The sequence below is a fragment of the Rousettus aegyptiacus genome, unplaced genomic scaffold (assembly GCF_014176215.1).
Source record: "Rousettus aegyptiacus isolate mRouAeg1 unplaced genomic scaffold, mRouAeg1.p scaffold_m13_p_6, whole genome shotgun sequence".
Classification (NCBI taxonomy): domain Eukaryota; kingdom Metazoa; phylum Chordata; class Mammalia; order Chiroptera; family Pteropodidae; genus Rousettus; species Rousettus aegyptiacus.
In genome coordinates, this window is record NW_023416309.1 from 35,342,219 (window position 1) to 35,360,991 (window position 18,773).

Consider the following 18,773-nt stretch of genomic DNA (forward strand, 5'->3'; position numbering starts at 1 on the left):
GAAGAAAGAGGTTGGGGAATGAGCTTCTCAGTGAACAAAAGGAGCCTGACTTTTGGGCCATGGATGCTAGAACCCTCCAGCTGAACCCTTATTTACTCCTGAAAAGACACCCAAAGCAGCTGTAGAAATGACTGGAATTTACACAGAGGTGTGACCCCATCAAAAGACCTCTTCTTTCAGCTCAACACCGTAGTTACGGTATCTCCTTTGGCTCCTGCATGGTATGCTGGATGTGAGCCTCAGTGACCCTACCCCTCCCAGTAGCCGGGCCATAGGCTCATGTGCAAATGCTAGCTACATTGGTTTCATTTGCCCCCTGCCTTTGACAGGGCTGATAATATCCAGTAAATGCAGTTGCCAAGAGTCAGCATTAAAATTAATTCAAGGAATATTTTATGAGTTCCAACTGTATGCAGTACAACATATCATGGGTATAACTGGATCATGGAGGGTACAAAGGAGGGAAAATCCTTGAGATATTCACAAATGGTTGATCCCTGTGGGGTTGGTCACAGCTGTGGTTAGTATATACACTATTGGTGACTTGTCTTTAATTATGTGTGGCCACATCTGCATAGTGTCGTTCATAAGCCCCTAGAAATAATGACTGCAGCCAGTCGTTTAGGGCTCTCACAATGAAGGACATCAGTATTTTAGATTCTTGCAAGAAACCCGGGGAATCTGGAGACAGGGAAAGCTCTTAAGTCTACTTTTACACAGTAGAGCTTCAGACCATTATTCTGTATATAATCTTTTTACTAAAACACTGTCGCCTGTTTCTGTCAACAAAAGACCTCTTTGTTTTGATAGCCAAAAAAAAACCCTTAAGCTCAGTATAGACAACAGAATATGCTTTTTAAATGACAAGATGTAAGGGCTAAAGTGCCTTACTTTTATAATGTAAATTGGAAGCCTTTTTTTAATATGAGTGTAGACCTCAGTTTTGATCAACTTCCATTTTTTGTTTGTTTTGTTTTTGTTTGTTTAATAATATCCATGGAGTTCTCTGGAATGCAGCTCAGGATAACCACATCTTCCTTCTCTGACTACAGAGTAGACACAAGTGAGGTGGAAGATGATAACTTCCTGACACCTCTGAGCCCCCTGAACAAGTTGTCTTGACCTTTAATCTCTTGGCATCTTTCTACCTCTGACCATATGTACTCATACACACATGTAGCCAAGAGCCCCTGAAACAGGACAGAAGTGGGGATAGGCGGAGAGTCCCTGACTCCTCTCCATGAACTTGAGTGCAATTCTAATGCCATCGCCTGTTTATTTTTTTGTAGTATCCAATATTTTGGAACCTTCTTGAAGACTTACCTTACCACTGGTAGAAAGGTAAAAGGGAGGTGATATTTTCTTTGGAACCCTCTCATCTCTTTCTGGCTCTATCTCTCCAGCTATTCATGGAAAGTCCTAAACCGCAGCCCACTTTTGGGACACCTTTGTCATTGTTGCACTGTGGGTGTGAATGAAGTCAGTCTCCTATTCCAGGCTGGTAGGTGATGTTGGACACTTTGTCCTTTCCCATTGGTTTTTGCTAATAACAAACCTATGAAGTTATAAGAAATCTTAGAAGTAATCGTCTCTATCTCATTGGTGCCTTAAGAGCTAAGACTGGGATTTCTTTGATGTTGCATCCGCAGTGTCAAGCATGCTACTCCCAGAAGGGCGATGGGTGTCCCCAGGCATAGGATATACAGCCCTCAAGCTATGAAAGGAAATAGTTCCGAGCTAACATTGCATTCACTTGCAAGGACGCAGAAGAACCCTGCTCAGATTCTCCCCAGATTCACTGCTCACTTTCTTAGCTCCAACCACAGGGAGCCACTTTGAACATGTTGTTCTCTCTGTCTAGAACATTTTCCTCTTTCTTCTCTTACTCTGTCCTCAGCTTTGCCTGGCTAACTCATATTCTTTAGGTTATGTCTAGATGTTACTTCCTAGGAGAAGCCTCCCATGGCCTTCTAAGACCCTCTTCTGTCTTCCTGAAGCACTCTGTGCTCACAGTGTTGCAGAATTGCATGCCATAATAGAATTGCCAATTTTCTTGCCTACATATCCTACTACTTGGTAACTTCTTTGAGGACAAAAACTGTTTCATTCATTGTTTTGTCTCTAGCTTCTGACAGCTTTTTGGCACAAAGTAGACATTCAATAAATATTTGTTGAGTGAATGAGTGAATGGAGTCCAAACAAGGAAGACATTTGTAGACACAGATTTCTTCTTCAAAAATTAAAGTGCAGCCAGAGATTTTTGTCTATGTGTGTATTGGATGCCAGTTTACACTTCTCAGAGGATTCCCTTGGGTGAGCAACCTCCTTCGGGCCTGATTGTTGCTGAGCTTTCTCGGAGGTTACCCTTTTTGGGATGTAGATCCCAGGATTTCCATACCAAGCTGGGCTATACTCCTATTCTTATGCACTTCCTCAGCTCCACCATCCTGTCCAGGCCTCTACTAGGATTCATGTTCTCCTGACCTGTCTGAGCTCAGTGACGACCCTGGCTCCTGGAAACCTGATGGTCTATTCACTCATTGCTACCTATGCCATTTGCTCTGCCTGAAGCATGTTCACTAGCCAATTATTAAGCCTGGTTCTACCCTTATATGAGACCTGAGAGTCTACTACTTGTTCTAAATCGTTTGCAAGACTTACTGGTAGCATGAGGCTCTGAAGTGAGTGCCATCATACCTACAGCAGCTCAGTCAGTCAAGGTTACAAGTCAACTTACATTGGGTCCTGTTTCTGAGGATGAACCCAGTGTCGGTTCTACTACTGAGTTCTGTCCCTTGCTCCTCCCTGGTGGCCATTCACTTCAGAGGAGAGACTGTCAAGAACTAAACCATGGCAGTTTTCCAATAGAAGAAATACAGTGCATTCAATAATGACAACTATCCACTAACAATTAGAGGAGGGTAAATGCTGCAAACCTTGCTAATCAACACTCCACCCTTATTTCCACCCTCTTCCTTTGCCCCTGGAACTTAAGCTTGAAGGATTCAGATCAAAATGGAGCAGGAAGAGATGAGGGGTAGAGGAGAGAAATGGGCAGTAGGAATAAAGGGAAAATGAGAGAGAGTGAGGAGGAGAAGAAGATCAGGAGAGAGCAAGGAAAAATGGAATGAGAGTAAAAGGAAAGCAAAACAAGAGATATGAAAGTGGGGAGGAATGAAAAATTTGAAGAAACTATGGGGATCCAGAGAAAGTTGGAGAAAACACCTCCATGGGCAACCTAAAAGAAAGAAGAGAGCAGAGAAGTACAAGAAAGGGAGTGTGGCTGTTTGTGGAGCTGTGGACCAGGAAACAATCTCAGACATCTCCACATGAGTTCACGTGCTGGAGGGTGGAGTTCACATGCAGGAGTCTGGGAAAGCTTTCTTCTGAGCACAGGAGAGGCTCCACCACCTTGGAACACCAGCGAATAACTAGGAGGGTGGGGCAAGGGGAGGCTTTCAAAGGCAAAATGTTGTCTCAAGCCCTACAGGCAATCAGACATGGCCTTAGAACTCTAAAGATTCAGGCATCGATTGATGCTAGCTAGCATGGCCATTTGGATACTCAAGAAAGAGCCTTGTTGCTGGAGACAAAGAACTCACAGCTATCTTAACTCACTGAGTCCTGGTTAATAACAACCCTGTGATAATCCCTGTTAAATAAACACAAGTTTCTTTCCCAGTGCTACTAGATGGTGGCACTCAGAGTATCATGATAAGTGTGATGCAAAGATCAGGCTCTCCCCACTCCACTAACGCCTCTGCTCTGCTGTCCCAGCTGTGGTGGCCAGAGCAATATTTTCCTCAGGCAGTCTTCAAGCAAAGAACAGGGTAAGGAAATATAGTGTTGGTTGGTGCAGAATCGATGACCCACACAGAAAGGGGCCTCTGGGAGCCATGAAAATAGATGGCAACACTGATTTCCTTCCAGTTAAGCAGAGGGAAGGAGGTCAGAAGCTGGGACAAAGTGAGTGGGAATTCATTTGAGGCACAGGAAACAGCCTGTCCCTATAGGTTGGTCTTGGTCCCCTCCAACTATTATAGACACACAACAGCCTGGAGCCACAGGACTTCAGGAACCCTTTGTCCTTCACAGCTTCACATGTGCACAGCTTAGCAAGAACGCTGGCCCTGAGCCTCTGAGCTAGGCCACTGCAGTATGGGATTTGAGAAAGTTTGTTTTTGTCTTGCAGGGGCTTTGTCCCCTTGTGATTCATTAATTGACCCCTTGCTCCTTAGAGCTGCAGGGAGCCTGGTGGTTCAGGCCATTAAATCCCTTCTGTTGGCCTAATTCACAGCCTGACATCACAAGCCTCACAACAAAATCCATTTGTCCTGATTTTTTTCTTTTCAGGAGGCTTCGTTGGCAGCCAGGTTCTCTCATTATGATGTGATTCATCTGCGTGGTAATTCCCATTAGAATTAATATCTCAGATGTGATTCATCTTTGGAAATATTAAGCCAGAAACATCATTTCAGAAACGCCTGTTAAATTCACAGCCACAGCTAGCATTTGTTGAGTGTGCTTTGTACTGGACTCTGAGCTGAGGGCTTTGAGGAATATAGAGATGATAGAGCTTCACCTCTGCCCTCAGGAGCTTCTATTCTAGAAGGAAGATGTGAGTGTTTATGAGATAAATAATGTGAGAAGTGAAGTCAAAGATGAAAGCTAGTGTCTTCTCCTTAAAGTCTCAGGTAGCAGCTCTCAAACTCTAGCAGGAATCAAGATCATTGGAGGGCTTGTTACAACACATATTTCTGGGCCAAGCACAAGAGATTTTGATTCAGTGTGTCTGGGATGGGGCCCATAAGTTTGCATTTCTAACAAGTTCCCAGGTGATGAGGATGATGTTGGTCTGGGAACCACACTTTTGAGGACCTGACTCTAAGGCTTCTGTTATTTCTCCATTGCCTTCTCTCTCCATTGCCTGCAGTGTGTTAAGCAGTGTGCTTTGTGCTGGAGACAAAATTTTGAAAAAGGCATGGCCCCTGCTCCCCTGAGAACTCACAGCTTAGAAGGAGAATGAAAAGTGACTCCATACCTCACAGAAAATGCCACTATGGAGTTTGCATAGAGGCAGTTTGGAGCCCTGAAAAGAAGATGTTTATTTCTTGCTGGAACCTCTGGAAGGCTATGAAGGAGGCAAAATTTGAATGCAAGAGTAAAATGTAGATTGAAGCAAGTTACATATAAAGGCAGTTTCAGCTATTAAATGTCCTGGGCCATCCTCTCATACTCCTTCATAGATGTTTTCTGTGGTAATAAAGTTTCATCTTACTTCCTGTAGAAGCTGGTGGTAGCATAGCTCTGGTTAATTGGCCTGGCCTTAGCAAAGCCTTTATTTTTGGCTCTCTGGAGCTCTGTTTGGTCAGCGTCTCCTGCATGGTCTGAATATTCTCAGTGGAATGGAATTCTCCACACAGGCACTTGAATGGAATGTGGATATAAGAGCAGAGGAAGTGGCAGCCTGCTGCCAAAGTCCTCCTCCCCGTCCCTGCCACTCAGGTCTCCAGGCTGCCTAAGGTACCACCCCCCACAACAGCCTCACTGTTTTTGTTGACTCTTCAGTAGGTTTGTTAGTTCTTATGTCATTGCATTTTGTTTAGACAGACATCCGTCAGAAATCAAACTTCCAGTATCTTCAACTTTCTAGATCACGGCTTCTAGATTCCAGAAGTTAAGAAAGGGGCCCATGAGACCAGTAAAAAGGGTTTCCAAACCACAGCTCTTACTCTTGATTCCACGAGGAAGGCTCCCACATTGTTACCCAGCCAAGTCACAGTTAACGCATAGTTCAAACAAACCTGATCATTTGTTTTTCATTCTCAGGATACTTTAAGATCACATTGGCGGCAAGATAAGGGTACTATTTCAATTGCAGGACAGAGTTTGCCTTTTTCTTTTCTTTTTTTTTTAATATTCTCAAGCATCTACAATAGTCTCTGTAACGACAACTCAACATTTGTTGAATTAAATAGAATTATAAGGGTTAATATAGGAATCCATAATCTGTTTTGTTTAAGCCCCATCGTCCTTCCAAGTCCACATTTTTATGAAAAATCAAGATAGAGGGTAGATCTGATTAAGTATCCTCAATGCTAAGCCAATCAGCAAATGATAATGGAATAATATTAAACTATTAGAAAATTTCTCAGAATAAGCCATGTTTGGTTAGTCGCAATTACACTCTCATTTGGCTACAGCTATTCTGAATACCTTGGAAAAATTGTATGCCATTTCCTGTGATTTCTGTACGTGGTGTTCAACAAATATAAGTGACAATACAATGTTACCTGTGGTTTAAAATGATGATCACGATAGATTCAATCTCAAAAAACTGAAGGGATTCTAGCTAAGTTCTTGGTAAAAATGTAGAATAGAAATATTCATTAATTCAATTAAGAACTATTTATTTAGCAGGTACAATGCCAGATACTTCTAGACACTGGAGATACATAAATGAAAAACAGAAGTCCTTCTGAAGCTTATATTCTAGAAGGAGGAGACAGACAATAAATAAAAAGATGGCAGGATCATTACTACGATTACTCCTCTCTTAAAAGTGGTTTCTTTGACAACTGTACTATAGGATTATCTACTTAGTTTGGTGGTTAGCAGCACTAGCTTAGAGATAGAGCGTCCTGATGCTGAGTCTTAGCTCTGTGAACATTAGTCCCTATTTTTAAGCAGTATTTATAGTAGGACCTCTTCCTAGAGCTTTTCTGAAGTTTCAGTGAAATCAGGTCTCAATCCTGAGTGCTTACTTCATTTTAAGCCCTCTATATATCTTGCAGTTATTAAAAGTGTTATCACTAAGAATCAATGGACACCTAAGTAACAAGACCTTTCCTTGTTGAAACATTTCAGAAGATATGCCATCAGATCTTGAAAATAATAATTTTACATAAATCTTTTGAAACAGAGCAAGTACAGAATTGATTATCCTTGACAAGTACCCTCTTTGACCCCAGTGGAAGTCAAGTTTAAGACAAAGCCTTTTCTAGCTCTGTAGAGGAAACTCTCCCCTGGGAAAGTACCATAGACATGGTGTGTTTGGCTGCTTCATGCCTTTCAGTGCACTAAAATCTTTGGCTTTTTCTCCATCTGAATTACTCCCAGATCTCTTCAGGTTTGGGTGTTTGTGTTATTTTGTTTTGGGTCTGAACTCCATGTCCGAATGCTGGTTTCTACAAGGCATCCCTGTTTCTTGAGCTACAAGGAACTGCAAACATTTTCTTAAATATTGTCTAAGCATTGCATGTTTTTCTCCAGGTAGCTTCATAGTATCAAGGTCTTCCTGCTGAAACACAGTATCTGCCATAATGGAAGTAGTGTCATTCCATGGAGAGGATCCACTTAGTTCACAGTGATTGTTAAATATAGGAGCCATGAGACGTGCTGTTCACAACATTGATCTATATAGTCCAGTATATAAATGTTAAATCTGTAAGAATTTAACAATGACTAAATGTAGAAACCTCGACTCCTTTCCTTTCCTCATTTGCAGCAACTTTAGTATGTACTGGGACTCTATATCCAAGATATATCTGTACTATATGTAACAGTCTGCAATTTTTAATTAACTTATATGGTCTACTTCTTTATAGTCTGCCTTACCTACTAAAATTAAGCTATTCTTGCTCACTGTTGAACCCCTAGTAATTGAACTCGACACACATATGTGCTTAATAAAAATAAATCAATTATTGAATGAACAGTTGGATATATCTTTTTAGCAAGTTTAGATGCCATGTTATAACATGTTGATTTTATCTCAAAAAAGAGATTGGTCCATATTGGGCAGTAATCTGTCTAGTTTTCAGCGCCTTCTATTACCACATTAATCAAGTGAGATAAAGTTCATATATTTTTTTCACCTTGTAATTTAAAACCATAAATCTCCATGTAAAGGAAACCTATTTTGTCATTTGTTAATCATAACTTGACTGTTTTAAGGAGTAATTTAGAGTGACTATGAAAGGAATTATCATGAAGAAAAACAATACTAATAGCCATATAACATCATTTAAACCTTTTGCCAAATAACGATGTTTTCTTGAATACCACTCTTCAGTCTTTGGGTGCGATTATGTTTAATGCAGTGGATAAAGCTGGACCACAGAATTGGACAAACTGAGATTTCTATCCCGGCTCAACCTCTTACTAGCTGTGTAAAGTTAACTGCATTTCTCCACCTCTCTAGGCTTACAGTTTCCATCTGCAAAATGAATCAATCTCTCAAGTTAGTGTGTAGATTCAAATCACATGCAAGCAAGTACTCATCACTGTACCCAACACATCATCATTTTGTCAGTTAACTTTTGCTTTGTAATGAAGCAGTCCCAAAACTTAGTGACTTTTCACAGCGATCATTTATTTAGCTCATGCTTCTGTGAAGTGGCTGCATGGTTCTCCTAGTCTGGATCAACTGATCTCTTCTGGGCTTTCTCAGGTAACTGTGACGGCAGTCAGACTGGCAACTGGATGATCTAGGATCTAGAATGGCCTCGCTGTGTGCCTGGCTGTTGGCATGCTGTCACCCAAAGGGACAGGAGTGACTGGGCCATGGTCTCATTCTCCAGCAAGTTAACTCTGTCTTATCCACATGGTAATTGTTGCAGAGTTCCCAAAAGCAGCAAGAGGGAGCAAGCAAGCTCCAACAAACAAGTATTTGTCAAAACTTTGCTTACCTTGTGATTGCTAAATTTCCCTTGGCTAAGCAAAACACAAGGCTGGCTCAGAATTAGTGAATGAGATAATTTATGGCTATTTTTGTAGTCTGTCACAATCATCATCGTCACCGCCATCCTGAAAACCAATATTTGTCGAGCATTTACTAAGTAGCAGATACCGTTCTAATCTCATTACATTTACTAAAGCTTGTAATTCTTACCTCAACCTTATGAGGCAAAAACTATATCTCCATATTGGAGAAAAGGAAACTGAGGCACAGAATGCAAAATGAGTTATCTAAGGTTACACAGCTGGGAAGCTGGGAAGCTGATTTGAACCAGTACTCCAGAGCCACACTTACACTGAGTATTCTGTACTGCCTCCTCTTAACACTCTATATATGTGGAATTTTCCATGATTGCTTCTTTTTTTTTTAATTGAATGATCTAATAAGAGGATATAGCCTGATTTTAATAAGTTTCACGAGCATTGCCATATCTATCACCACTTCATCCACATTTCAGCATTTTTCCAACAAGCACATTGAATTCAGCTCATCCAGTATTTGGATGACTAATATGAGTAATCTATATCTTGGTTGAACCTGTTGACCTTTTTCTGGTTCTTTGTGGATGAGTATTAGCCATGCTAATGGCAGCTCAGAGCTTTATTTTTGGAGTTATTCATGTTTTATTTGTTTAGACAAGTTCGAGGACTTGGAAACCAGTGGCTGATAGCAATGCTGAATGATTACTTAATATACATATATATGTTGGAGGTGAGTAGTAATGCTTCTGGAGATCAGGGACCATGGCTTTCTCTCTGTATCCTTGGCAACTAGAATAAGGTAGAGCACGCAGACAATGTGTAGGAGCTCAATACATGTTTATTACATGTATCTTCAGCCATGCCCATATCGCATTAAGGCAAGGGTCACAAACACATATACTAATGGTGACCAGATATTGGCCAGGTGTGATCACTAGAGAGTGGTGGGAACTGGTGCCGACTGGAGAACTCATGCCCCATCTAAGATGTAGCCATCCGATATGACATGGGAATGTTCAGTGTAGCCAGATTATTCCATTTAGCAGGAGATGCTGTAACATCAGATGTGTATGTAAACTTTCCTGATTTAAAACACTGTGTGTCAGATGAAGCAGGTCTTTTGGATAACTCTGGCCAAGGGCCAGCCAATTTGTGCATTAGGCACTTGTTGGCACCTCTTTATTGCATTACAACTGTTTTTGAAGGTCCATGGAGGAAGGGGAACCATAGAATAAGGCAGAGATGGAACAGTGAGATGATAAGAGAGGCAGAACTTCAGGGAAGATGGGTAATTGTCTATTTCAGAGATTCCACAAAGGTCAAGGAAATGAGAATAAGAAAAGGCCATTTGATTAGAGCTAATTATTTTGTACAACACTACATTCACAGGCTGTGTGTTCTTAAAAAACATGAAATGCTAAATAACACAAGAAATACTCAAATACTCAGTAAAGCAAAATAAAATATATTTCTTTACTCTGAACCTTTTAATTGTCTTTCATATTCTAATATGCAATTTAAAGCTTCAGAAGGAGAATGAAGTACTCAGTTTTTCAAACTTATATGATCAAGGAGTCTTTTATATCATTCAGTCTCTCTAGGTCTAATGAGTTGAAGAAACCCCTTTGGGAAAGCTGAATAAGGGACTGAGAGAGACATTGGGAATCTAAAGGCAAGATGTGAAAACTGGCCTGCATAGCATAATGAATGTGGGCATCTGAGCTAGTGGACAAGCTTGGAAAATTAAGAAAGTGAGTAGATCTACTCACTCGTAACTAAGAACGATAAGCATATTAATTTTGTAGAGTAAAACCTTTTTTGCATCATTCCTCTGCTAAAAACAAACAGACCCCCCCCCAAAAAAAAAAAACCTGAAGTGAAGAGTTCCCCACTTCTGATGAATTAAACTTCTTTGCTTGACATTCAAGGCTCTCTTTTATCAGGCCAATCTCTGCTTTAAATACCATGCTCTGCTCGCTGTCCTAGAACACATTCATTTTTCAGGCTCTTCACCTTGCTTACCATGTGAGTTGCCTCCCTCAGCTGCTCCAGTTAAAGCCGTGTCTGTTTTCTAAGGCACAGCTGAAATCTGTTTTTTCTCTGAAGCTTTCTTGAATAATCAGACGTAACAGTGGGTTCTTTTCCCTGAACTCCTAGAGCTTTTACTTCTGAAGAGCTTGTTTGAGACTTAATGTGTTGGAGATTGGCTGTGTGATTTGGAGCTAAGAGAAGAAAAGCATGTCCTGAGCTCTGTAGCTCTCTACCCCTCACAATACAGTTGGATAAAGTTAGGATGGTATTATCCAGCAGCACATAAGAGCAAGGATATAACCCCATCACTATGAATTTCATAGACTATGCTCTGTTGTTATACAACAGTCTTCTGTTCCTTGAGGATAGAGGAGTACATTCTCTTCTTGTCCAATTGTAGTGGACACCATTTCTAGATACCAGGCTGAGCACTCTGCATTATTGACTCGATGAACCCCACAACATCCCTAAGAAGGGGCCTTAGTATCCCCGTTTTAGAGAAGAGGAAACTGCCTCGAAGCATTTAAGTCGGCTTGCTCATGCTCATGACCAGCTCCCTAGCTGGTCAAGGCAGAGTCAGATATACAGCCCCATAAAACTGATGCCAAAGCCTGAGTTCTTTCTGTCCCTGCACACCATCTCCATGGCCACACTGGCCACCAGAAATTCAGTGACAGAGAATTGAAGGCAAAGAATTCACACTCTCCCTTCAAGCGACAAGTCTATACAGTAGGCAGAGGAAGGCAGAGTAGAAATCTAGTTAGGGTCAGCATAATTTGGATATCGAGGAGGTTGTAGGTACATTCTAGGGTCTCCTAAGGACCTAGCACAGATCAACAGGGGCCCCTTTGAGTGCCCATGAGCCCTAGTTATGGTGAGATTTGGAGTGTGCAGTATCATGGGGACACACTCATGGCCTGGAAAGGATAGGAGGGTCTTCTCTTTCGTGGCCACTCATTGCTGTCACCAGAGTGGATGACTTTGATTTGCGCTCTACTATGAGCTCTTTTGATTATCACTAGACTGAATTCTTTGAGGAGAGAAGCTGTCTTATTTAACCAGGTTTGACACATAACTGGTATATAAACACATAATGGCTGTTGATTTGATGAATGAATAACAAGAAACCCAAGGGGAGGTGCTCAAAGTGGCATGATGGAAACAATACAATATAGTCGACCTTTCTTCCACCATCAGAAAGCCGGATTAACTCACCCCATGTTCTGTTTCTTCCCTGTTGTTTATAAAAGTACCTAAAAGTCTGACTTTCAAGAGACCTTGACAAACCCAAAACCTCCCTGCAATAATGTTAAACCTCGTAATTTTCAGGCCTCATCTTCTAAATTAGATTGTGAAATTCTGTAGCACAAGAGATGTGTTTCTTCTTGCCCATGTTCCACATCTTTCGACATAGTGCCTCACACAGAGCAGGATCTACATAAGTGCATGTTGAACGATTAATTTGGAATGCTTTGGAATTATGATGGGACACCTCTCTTAATAGTCCAGTCCCCTAGAGATAATTCTTGGTGATTAGGTTATAAAGGGGAGAGAAAATCAAAACAGTGACAGAGATGTAACAGGAAAAGTGAGCGGGACCTGTCAACTCATTGCATGTGGGAGGTGAGGGAAGAGGAGGAAAAAGGTTTCAGAGACTTTCATCCAAGCTGATAGATTGAAGGATTATGCCAAGGAGAGATATATAGAATTTCTACTTTCCCATGACCCTGTTATCCTCTCATCTGTTTGAGAATGGAGGAAAGATTCCTTAAGAATGTTAGATTGAAGTGTTCCCTAGAGGCAACAGACCTGGGATAGTCACTTCCTAGAGTCCAAAAGGACAAAAAGAAAAGGTTTGCCTTTGTACCTCTGCAGAAGAGCTGAGTATATTTTTGGTTGGTACAACTTGTAAGTGCTCTGTTTGATAGCAGGGTTGTTTGAATGGCCTATTTCATAACTACACATAGCTTTTCCAAATAAACGATGTCTGTAGAATGTTCAGGTTAATGCATGAGTCCAGTGCTCAAAAGTGTTTGTGCTTAGAGCAACTGAGCCTTCTTTCTTAATAAGTCATCTTGGCATCTTGTCAACAAGTTAATTTGCTTTTCTAAGAAACTAGATTAATACTTCCTGTACTTTGTGCTATTCACAGATCTACAATGCAGTGAGAAGAGGAGAAGAAACAGAAGATACAATTGGATCTCTTCTCCATTTCTTCACAAAGCTCCCAGACTCCGAGACAGCCCATGAAAGGATTAACGTTGGTCCCTGCTTAAAGCAATGTGTCCTAAACAACGTTTGTGAATTTCGTGCCACCCTCCAAAGGACTTCTGTATCTCAGTACATCACCGGTTCTCTCCTAGAGGCAACCACATCTTTAGGAGCAAGGAGTGGCCTTCTCAATACTTTTGGAGGATCTACCGGACGAATGATGCTGAAAGGTATGTCTGAAATTTCACATTTAACTTTTTATTTTTGAGTGCAGAAAAGAATCTAAGTTACGTCTGATGAAAAAATGAGTTCACTTATCAATAACTTTAAATAAAGGTAGCTGCTTTAAGAGAATATAAAAAGGTAGCCCTTTGTCAGAATCCTTTAAGCAAGGTATAAATATTCCAAATAATAAGCATTAAGATTTTGAAAATTTTTTTCAAAAGAACTAAATGGTTAAAAAGCTATCTTTAATATTTATTTACTTATTCAGACAGGTGGTTTCTCCTAGTGGTATTCCATGACAGGTGTCAATTATTATAATAAGATACTCGTAAACCAGTGTGGTCATGTGGCCAAAATGAAAACCAGTGGTGGCTGGGAACAGAGTGGATTTTAGTTCTCCTGTTACAGAATCAATAGGTTCATGTTGACCAGAAAAGCTAAAGGCCATTTTCCAGTGACTTCCATCTTAAAAGACAAGATATTCAGGCATTCTGCTGAAAAATGAATGCCAGTGGAAAATGAAATCCCTTAGCATTGGAACTTCTCAGCTATTTCCCACGAGTAGCAGACGAGCAGGTCAGACATGTCAGTGCACCAAAGAACTGTGGAGATTTGCGCACTGCACAGCTGTCACAACCTGCTTGGCAGCCTTCCCTGGCAGGAAGCTGCCAACCAGACAAGGACTGCAGAGAGAAGTGTTCCACTGCCTGGAGGCTTCCAAGAGCTCAATCCAACATCCGGCTATCTCTCTCCAGGAGAGCAGTTCTTATCCCTCTCCAGCAAGCCCCAGACCCATGGCTAGCAGACCAGTGACCTTCTTGTTTGATCCTCAGCCTCCCCCACCGCTCCCCTGCACCTACACCCTGCGCAGACGAGAGGAGGTACACACCTCCCTATGTGCCATGTGATACCATGTTGGATTTTTCTTCTGGAGTCACCTTAACTTTGGTGGATTGATTATAAATGATGAGTGAAGAGAAACAAAAGATGTGGAAACACTAATCCAAGAGACTAAAGGGGAGACCCGTGGTTTCATATATGTTTCATTCATTCAACATATGTGTTTTGAGCCCCTACAGGTGCTGAATAGACAATAAAACATAGTTCCTCTCCCCATGAAGCTTATAGTCTCTAGGTGGTAAGCACAGGATTCAGAATTTCTGCATTCTGATGTGGCTCCTAGTGACTGCCAAGTTTACATTCTCCATCAGTACTTTTCCTGAGAAATTAGGCTAATCGGCATGTGGAGTTGACATTGTTTCAGTGCTTATGACCTTATGTGAGGACCTCATCCTGTAAGTTAAGTAACCTATGTTTATCAGATATCCACCCTGTACCCAGGAATGTGTAGGTATTATGGGAGATGCTAATGAAGTGCAAGTTAATTTCCTCATCTTTAAGTTGTTTATGATCCTAACAAGGAGGCTAGATTTGCATGCGTCAAGTATTTAGAGAATAATACGAGACTGCAGAGAGTTAAGTTTCAAATCGTGTGGAAGTGGCTCTAAATGTTCAAAGAGTTTAGAGAGGGAGTTAATGTTCATTGTGACAAATGGTTTGGCCCAAAACATGAGGCCTCAAGCAAACAAAGTAAATAAAAGCCACTTTCTCCATTAATTGCGAAGGGATAGACCCCCAAGACTAAGGCAGGCTGTCTCCAGTCTTATACACTGTTTGGGGGGAAAAAAGGAGGCTGCTGGTTAGTGTGTTTGTTGCCCTGATAATAACTTGATCTCAATTGCTGTTTGCACTTCTCTGTTCAGTCAGAACTTCATAGATCAGCATTCCCAGTTCCAGGACTCTTTGGACCCTCAGCTAATGTGTTATCTTTAAATATTGTTTTATGCAAGGGTTGGGAGTTTATTTAGCTTTCTGTTTTGCAGCTCTATAACGGTTTCTAATTTCCCTCTGTAAGTAACTTATTGCTGAATGATACGATTAGCTGGTTGGCTTCTACTCTAGGCTTACTTCTATAGCTCTGGCTTGTGCTCTTGGAAAATCTTTTCAACTTCAGTGCCCTTGTGTGGGGGCTTTCAAACTCTATCATGTGCCATAGTGAAACATATGTTTCTTCAATATGCAGTGGAACAAAATGCATTGAAAAATTATATGGGTGTTTGAAGTCATAGAATGTATATTGATTGAATCTATAGGTTCAACATATTAACTAGTTGGTCTTAAACTCTGTTGGCATATACTCAGGCAGGGAGTCTGGAAGACATGCCGGGGTTTGCTGGGGCCTGGTAGTCTGCTTCTGTTATTGTTCACTGTGTGTCCTATGGCACCAAGTTGGTCAACAGCTTTTAGCTTTCTATCACTAATGAAAATCTATGGGAAAGGTATAACACACACTCAGTCTCCAGTTTACAAATGCTTGTTCTCCAGCAGTTCAATTCTTAGGAGCTGTGTGGAACTGAGAACACTTTCCTGGAGAAACAATATTAAATGTTGTGGTTTGGTTCACAGACTCTAGTCTTAAAAACCTCTTTAACTCATAGCACGGTCGAAATCTACACATTTCCCATGTAGGAATAAAAACACCATTTTTAGAATACTGAGAATCAGCCTCCAAGAAAAAAGCAATGTGAGTTAAAAAACAATTCTTGTTGAGGGGAAGTAATTTTAATTAAGATGAGTATAGAGTTAAATTTAAACTTTTATGGAGATTTTGAAAAGAACTTTGGATGGACCATTTCAGAGTATTTTAGATGTTGGTATCTGTAGTTATTTCATTATGGTTAATTACATTTTAAAACTCATACCTATATGGAAGAATCAGAAAATTATTATCCAAGTAACTTTCTTTTCTTCCTTCCTTCCTTCCTTCCTTCCTTCCTTCCTTCCTTCCTTCCTTCCTTCCTTCCTTCCTTTTAATGGGAGGGTTATAAATGGAATGAAGAGGGAAGGAGGAGGCAGGACAGGGTTTTATTTTTTTTTTCCAGAGAGAAAAGATAAGAAAGATGAAAAAGAATGACCTCTTCCTTAAAGAAATTATGTTCGAAGTAGATTAAATGGAGTTGGAAAAGAGAGAAAAGGAGAGGGGGCAGACAAATACTGTATGATTTCTATTATACAAGGTACTCAGAATAGTCAAAATCATAGAGACAGAAAGTAGAAAGGTGGTTGTCAGGGGCGAGTGTGAGGGGGGAAATGAGAACACTTTCAATAGATAACGAGTTTTCATTTTCTGGATGAAAAGAGTTCTGGAGATAGATGGTAGTAATAGTTCCACGGCGGTGTGAATGTACTTAATACGACTTAACTATACACATAAAAATGGCTAAATTTGATGTTCAATTTAAAAAAAAGAGTGATCGGAAATTTTAAAAAGGAGGAGGAACATGCTATGTAGGTGTCTGGTCCCAGGTCTATTAAGATGTTAGAAAGAACTGAGGTTATGAAAAAGAAATAGGAAGACAGACAGCATTTTATGTGACTCCAGGTGATCCAAGTCAACTTGTCTTCTGGAGGTGGTGTGGGTACAAGATGAGGGTCAGAGCAGCCTATAGTAGGTGAGAAGAGAAAAGGAAATGTCCATCCAGTATTAATTATTCACAAGGTGATCACAAGTCGGAAATTGATATCTCCAGGATTAATTGGCCAGAGTTCTGCAGCCTTGCAGCTTGGCCACAGTCTACAGGTTTCTGATAACTTTTCAACATCTCCATGAGCTTGCTTACCTCCAGTGGTATAGATGGCTCTAGAAAGACAACCAACAGTCAGTACACAGCATTCCTTGTTTTCTGCCTTTAAGACCACCCAGGATGGTCTGTCTACTAAGTTCAAAGTTTGCCACATAATGAGAAACATTTTCTAATATGAAATATTGATCACCAAGGGTGTGCCCTTGATTACAAGGGTGGGCTGTCTCAAAATGGAAAATGAAGAGCTTATACCATCCTGTCAGGGACTTCCACAATAAAGGTGTTTCTACTTTCTCTCTGATTCCCCTTCTCTGCCTCCTCATTAACCTTGCTAAAATCTCAGGAGCAACTCTGTATAGCAGTGGTAATTAAAAGAATGATTGCCTTCCATAATCAGGAAGAAGTTATCTAGATATATCACCAGTTTTTTTTTTCTTTTCTGTCCAGTGTACTACCTACTGAAAATTACGAAAGCAAGATTTAGTAAAAAGGGAGAGGAAAGAGTGAAATAATTGATAGTAATGTAAAGCAGTGAAATAGCAAAATTAGAAAAATTAGTAGTGTTAAGGAAGAGGATTTTCAATATAAGGCAGATAAATGTTTTCAAATGTGCATATTGTACCAGCCAATATAATAAATTTAGTTCTTTAAACTCAATTTTTCATTCTCAGGTTATTGCTAAGTAAGTTTGTAAATTAAAGAATTGAATATTTGCATATAATCAGGACTAAACTTAGTTACCCATATTTAAATTATACAGTAGAAAAGAAAACTCCACTGTTCATTTTTAACCAGTTTGAGTGTGTGTATGTGTAGATATAGAATAACTGTATTAAAGTTATTGGTCACATATAGAATGTAAAATATATAGAATATTAATATGAAAACAGATTTTCCTACATATAGTGAATATTTTGTTGCTGATAAAAACATCTAATAAGTTTTCGACTTTTCTTTTACTACAATAAGTATATTCTGTTTGTGTCTTTTTCTAAAATTATTACCTCTGAGTATAAAAATAAGAAGTCATAATAGGAATATACACGCACATTTGAGCTATGTGACTGTACCTCATGAATAATTTAGTTTATAAAAATTGTCTTAGTCGACTTCCTCATAATCAAAACAATTACCCTTTACATGTCTACCAGGCAGGGAAAGGCATATGCATAGTTCTAATTCTAAGATTTAAGTTTATTTAAAGAATCCTCTGACTTATTAGTTTTGTGACCATGAAAATATTTTCTTAATGATTAAAAGAATGTGTTAATGTAATTTGGGGTATGTTTCTGTACCTATTAATCAACTAAAAAGTATCCATTCATTGCCCACGATGGCCAAGTGCTATGTCACCTCTTAGAAGAATGCAAAAGATTATATCTGGAAGTTTTCAACTTCTAAAATAATATTTCTCATGCCAAAGAAAATGTAATATTAGATTTCTGGTCTACTGAGGTAGTCCTTACTACGCCTAAGAGATTCATAAAGTGCTGGGTTACTCAATTGATGGTGGAGTCACTCATGGGGCCAAGAAGTTTGGTGGGCACAGGACGAAAGCCCTCTGTCGTCTTTAGCCCATCTGTATTAGAATTGCCCAACATGAGTGTCCAAAATGTAGGTTTCTGGGCTTTACCCCCAAACTTACTGAATTATGGTCTCTGATACTTCGGATAAGTATGCTTGGTATGGAAGGTGGATAGAGGGAAAGGCCGGTGAGAACTAGAGACACTTAAAAGGCTGTTCCTAAGACAATGTTCCTGGTAGGGTATTGCTGTAAAAATTACAAAAAGGCCCCCCTCCCCACTCTGCGGGGTGATGCAACCTAATTCCCACACATATCACTTAGTGCACAGCATGGGGGCTGGATTTCAGACCACTCCTCCATTTCAGTAAGCACTATACCAAAAAGTCTAAATCCCTGGGAAGCAGCAGATAGGTATA

General features: G+C 40.2%; 1 protein-coding gene across 4 annotated transcripts in view; it reads left to right on the forward strand.

Moving 5' to 3' along the window:
* The window catches only part of PLCE1 (phospholipase C epsilon 1), a 284,212-nt gene that overhangs the window by 114,363 nt on the left and 151,076 nt on the right, over window positions 1-18,773 (forward strand). For all 4 annotated transcript variants that reach the window (XM_016164148.2, XM_016164151.2, XM_016164149.2 and 1 more), the window contains one exon: window positions 12,905-13,193. In XM_016164148.2, the coding sequence (XP_016019634.2) occupies window positions 12,905-13,193 (289 nt within the window). The remainder of the gene's footprint in view (window positions 1-12,904; window positions 13,194-18,773) is intronic.